Consider the following 5331-nt stretch of genomic DNA (forward strand, 5'->3'; position numbering starts at 1 on the left):
TAAACAAACATGATATAAACACATACACTCAATCACACACAATACCCTTTGATATCTAGTGGGTTCGGGCTGGTACTCTCACTATTTTCTAGCTTCAAGCCTTTTTCTTAGTTTTCATTGAACCAAACTGACCTTTTAAAAGCTGAGATGCATATACCTCTGCCAATTGTACTGTGAATTTAAAGGAATGGACGCTAATACACTGCAATAAAACGCCCGCTGCTGGCCAGTGTCAGCTGATTTGGGCTGTGGGGCTGTAGGATTGCAGTGTAGATGTTCAGGCTCAGTAAGGAACACTGAGCTGTGGGACCCTCTCCCCCTGTTGTGGCCGGTATATACAACAGATCCAGTCAAATTTTCTTTCACTAGAAAACTTTTATTTTTTTCCATCAAGCAGTATGACACTTTACATTTTATACTGTTATATATTTTTAAAAGCATTTTATAGTCTTGAATTAACAAATACATGACACTGTAAACTTAACATAGACTGTAATACTTATTGAAAAGTACAAACAACCTTAAATTTTTCCTCCTCCTACACAAAAGAACTTACCATTTTTATTATAATTTCTTGTCATTTCTGTTTGTCATTTTACTGGCAGTAAACAGGCAATAAGATTTGTTTATAAAACCATTAAAACTTTAGTATGGCCATAATCACTTATCACAAAACACTAACTTCTATTTTTTGGCTACACTGCATTGTACCCACATTTTTGTCACTGACTGTTTATATCATCTGATTTTTGTGTGGAATAAAGATAGATATCTATGCGCTTGCTCCGTGTAGCTGGTGAGCTGACTGCATATTTATTTATTTAGAATAGCAAGACATTACTTATGTTTAAGTACAAAGAAAGTACATCTAAAACAGAAAAAAGATGGTTCTCTGTTTTTGGTAACCACAGGTTATAAAACTGCCATCCCTTGTTCAGTACCTTTATATATAAATCTTAAAAGTAAAGCCCCCTTCAGAAGAAGGTATTAGGACATTAGGAGGCTTTTAGGTTTAGTATTGTTTTTAATTGGTATGTTTACGATAGGAAAGTAGGTAAACTATGAAAAGGCAAAACATTAGTGCTCCTACTGAGACCTCTACTAACCTCTTTTCCTGAGAGCACCTCTACTAAATACCCTGGAGCAAAGTCTAGGATCACTTACATTCCAGCAACTCTCACTGGGAATTATTCAATTAAAGCAGCAATTCCCCCACCCCCTTTTCCCTCATAGCTCTAGATACAACACAATATATATATACAAAATCAACCATTTAGGTGGTCCAGTAAATCACTATATTCTGTTTTTATCTTTACTTTTTTTTTTCTCCATTGAGAAATCAAGATGATTAAAACACATCTGTCTTTTATGTATGTTGAAATCAGAGTATTATTGTTTAAAATGGGAAAGCCAGAGGGAAAAAAATATTATTGTTTTTGAAGGACAACAAACCTCTCTTCTCCCACCACTTTCACTTAATCATTGTCTTTCATTACTGGGATCTCCCACAGATTTTACTATACTGAAAGTCTGAAAGAGTTTGCTGAGGTTTACTTCAGAATAGCCACTCATGGACAGAAATTTGTCTACTGTGTTCTTCAACTTTCTGTAAACCTCTGTCTCATTTATGGTCAGCTTCCTCTTCATGCTTTCTAAAAACAAAACAGAAGGATTAAAAGATCAAAAAGGGAAACACTTTTTCATTAATCTTTTAAAATAAGATGAGGTTAACTGCTGCCGGAGACACAAAACAAATTTTACTGCAATAGTTTCAGACTTTTTCTTTGTTCTCATCCCCCACTTACCTTTTCCAACACAATGTTTTACCCACATGTTTAGGAGGGATGTCAAAATTTTAACTCACAAAGACACTGAATCTAGTTCAACAAGGAATTAGTCAGACCATCTGTCATACCACAACTGAACTGGCGCAGCACCTCCTGTCAGTAACTGACAGGAAGTGCTGCTTGGCCAGAAATGCTGCCCAAGTGGAGGGAAAAAGTGGGGGTTGATTAGACACAACATCAGAGAAAACCAGGTGTGTGTTGTCATTGACAAATGATTATTAAAAAAAGTGGGATCATGAAACTTATCACATAGAATAGGCAGCATGTCTAGTGGTTGGAAAAGGGGATCAGGCATCTGGAGACCCAGCATGAAATTTTGGCCCTAGTGAAGTCAATGGATTTTTGCCACTGAAGTCAATGGCACCATGATTTCATCCCTTGTTCTTATTCCTATCTGTATCACTGAATCACTGAAATACCTTGGGCTGGTCTACCTCTCTGTTCCCAGGTCCCCTCATCTGGAAAATGGGAATATTAATACTTATCTATCATTGTAATGCACTTCAAGATCTTTGATGAAAGGCATTAAGTGCACACTATTAACAAAGGAGGAACTCCTCATGATCGCAACTTCCTACCCTAACATGTAAGTAAGATGAGCCTATCGTCTTGGCCAATAGGCCTTATTTGGAAGACATCAGATTCTCTTGATGTACCAATGAATAGGCCATTCCAAAGTATTTGGTTGGCATGATATCTCTGACAAAACACATAATATTTGTTTTTTAAACACTTCATGAATTCAGTGGCAAAGCCACTTTCTTTGATATTCCACATGCCAACAATAAAACACCTGGTAAAGATCAAGTCCAACAATGCTCCTCTTTCCAAACCAGTTCCAATCATGCCCCTCCCTCTTCATAAGCCCAGGTAAATAGATAAGCCTCATAGTGTGCTTGGAAGGTCAACCAATTCAGACATTTTGGACTAGTGGACACACAGGAAGTGGTCCCAAAGTTGAGGGTCCCTCCCTCTTTTATACTGGGGGCGCTCCAGCTGAAACCCCTCTGCCGATCAAAACAGTGACAGTAGGGCACAGGGAGATACGCAATCTCTCGAAGCAGCTCTCAAGCCATTTTGGCATAGCATAAGCATGTATCCTGCAAGCGTCCCACACAGTTTTCCTATTACACATTATTCTTGACCTGCTAGAACCTGTCTCATGCCTTGCTGTCCTCTGAGCAGAGACTGAAGCATTTCATTACATTATTTATTTTACAAAAATACCCCAAAGTACAGATTCCATGTAAAAAACTGTAAGAATAACAATTCTTTCTTAACTAGTCAGTACTGCACTTTGTGGTTTGTTAGAATAACATAAATCTTTAGGGCAGTGAGCATTTCCTAGGAGCAATGAGAGCCACATGTTTTTTGGGACTCGGTGACTTTTCCAGTCCACCCATGTAGGGTAAGGCTAAAAAAATTAAGGTGGAGAGATGAACACATCCCATTGATCTAGCTTGTGTCCTATCCCTGGGAATGAAGAAGGACCCATATAATGTATGAGAACCTGGGAGAAAAACATTAGATAGGAGGGACAGAAAGTATTGGGGGAAAACAATCACAAATCTGGAATTTTATAAACATGTTATAAAACATCTTTGACCTTTGCAAGATTTTTCAAGGTAAGTTCACTAACTAATAATCTGATACAATATACTTAGCTTCCGGTATTATTGTTGGTTCCTCAATTCATACACTTAGCGTTTCACATTTATTTACTCAGCAACTTCCACTGAAGCCAATCTTTGCACATATTAATGCAAATTTCTTTTGTTTTAAAATTATGATAGTTAAACAGGATTAAAAGTGTACATCAAATTTTAGGTACTTTACAAACAACTCTAATGAGGATGGGTTCGGTCCCCAAAGGATTACATTTATGCTTAATTTTAAGTATGTGAGAATTTACGTGCCCAACTTTACCCACACGTATAAGTGTTTGCAGGATCAGGTCCTAAGTCATTAATATATGGAGTCTACTTGAATATAACATAGCTGAATTACTATTTGTCACTATTCAGTCAATAATCAAATTACTTTTTTCTACTGGTAAAAGATAACTTAAAATTCAGCCTAAAGAAAATGAAAAACCAGATTAAAGATTCTGTATTTTAATCAGATTTGAGTCACTATAGCATAAAACACATGTAATTAACCTGGAAACACTTTAAATGTTGGGTCTAATTAAACATAACTGTGAAAAGATGCATTAAATCCTGTAGTAACTCAGTATATTGTCAAACAAAAATTAAATTAACCATAATCCTCAAGACACTAAGCAGTTCATATATTGCTAAAGTGTAAGAGATATTAAAGGATTTTACTTGTAACTGCTCATGTCCTGGCAAAACTGAGGAAACTTGTGCTTACTGTACCAACAACTGTATCATGAAGTGTCTAAAATTGAAGTTCAAAATTAAGCTAAAATAGTTTTAAAGCTTCACAGAGCCCAGGAGAGACCAAGGTGAAGTGTATCAATGTACAGAAACAGCTGCTACATATGGAAAGAGCAGGAAGACACATTAATCAGGAAAAGAACAACTAAACTGAAACAATAAAGCCATGGTGAAGTGAAGAACAAAAAACAGACATACACATCACTCAAAATCTGTCTCAAGCCATTCCACTAGCAGAGTTTCTAGCTTTTGTTCACTAGATCTAAACATTCATTGTTCACGGTAACCCTTCTGAAAATTTACATTAATTACTTTAAAAAGATTGCTAGATGGAATTTTTTTTTTAAGGCAGAAGGGAAACGTGGAATAGGAAAGGAGAAATAAAAGTGGCTGCATTAAATTAGTGGGCGGATAATTTTAAGTCTTAATTATAAAATACGTTATACCGCTAAATTCAGACTGCAGTTCTATCTGCAGTACAGCAATACTATGCATTTGAATGACACAAGTGCATCTGATGACTGGGGAGAACAGATTTAAAGAACTGTAGTAATACAGTGCAGGGGAAGATGAGAGAGGACACAGCTCCTGATGTGTTTACCTCCTCTGCTGATGGGATATTGACTTTTCCCACCAGGTTGGTTAGAAAGGGGACTATTTACGCTGCCACACAGCAGAGTAAGAATGACAACCAGCATCACTCTGTGCTCCTCTTAGTAAAAGACAACTGTGACCACCGTATATCACACAGTCAGTCAATACTTTCAAGTTACCATACCATCCAACTTAAAGATGCATATAAAAGCTCACATTTTCTTCCTAAATGAGAATTTAATCAATAACGAACCTAAGGCCCTCTGAGAACAAAGCTATAAATATCTAATGGAATTGATTTTCAACACTTGGGCACAAGTATGAAAATAGTTTAATACCTAATACTATCACTTTTTTTTTTTTTTTTTTTTTTAACATAATGTCCATACACAATGGCAAGTTTTCATTTACAATTGTTAATATTCGCCAAAATTTAATATAAATGAATATAATGTACAAAAAGCGTCAGTGTTTTATATAACGATAAAGGA

At 36.2% G+C, this 5331-nt stretch overlaps 1 protein-coding gene across 1 annotated transcript in view; it reads right to left on the minus strand.

Annotated features, from left to right (window-relative positions):
• Positions 1 to 361: 361 nt before the first annotated feature.
• The window catches only part of POLA1 (DNA polymerase alpha 1, catalytic subunit), a 332559-nt gene continuing 327589 nt past the window's right edge, over positions 362 to 5331 (minus strand). Inside the window, exon 37 of the mRNA XM_054005937.1 lies at positions 362 to 1652. Coding sequence (XP_053861912.1) covers positions 1480 to 1652 — 173 coding nt within the window. The 3' untranslated portion in view covers positions 362 to 1479. The remainder of the gene's footprint in view (positions 1653 to 5331) is intronic.

Source organism: Malaclemys terrapin, chromosome 1 (assembly GCF_027887155.1).
Source record: "Malaclemys terrapin pileata isolate rMalTer1 chromosome 1, rMalTer1.hap1, whole genome shotgun sequence".
Classification (NCBI taxonomy): domain Eukaryota; kingdom Metazoa; phylum Chordata; order Testudines; family Emydidae; genus Malaclemys; species Malaclemys terrapin.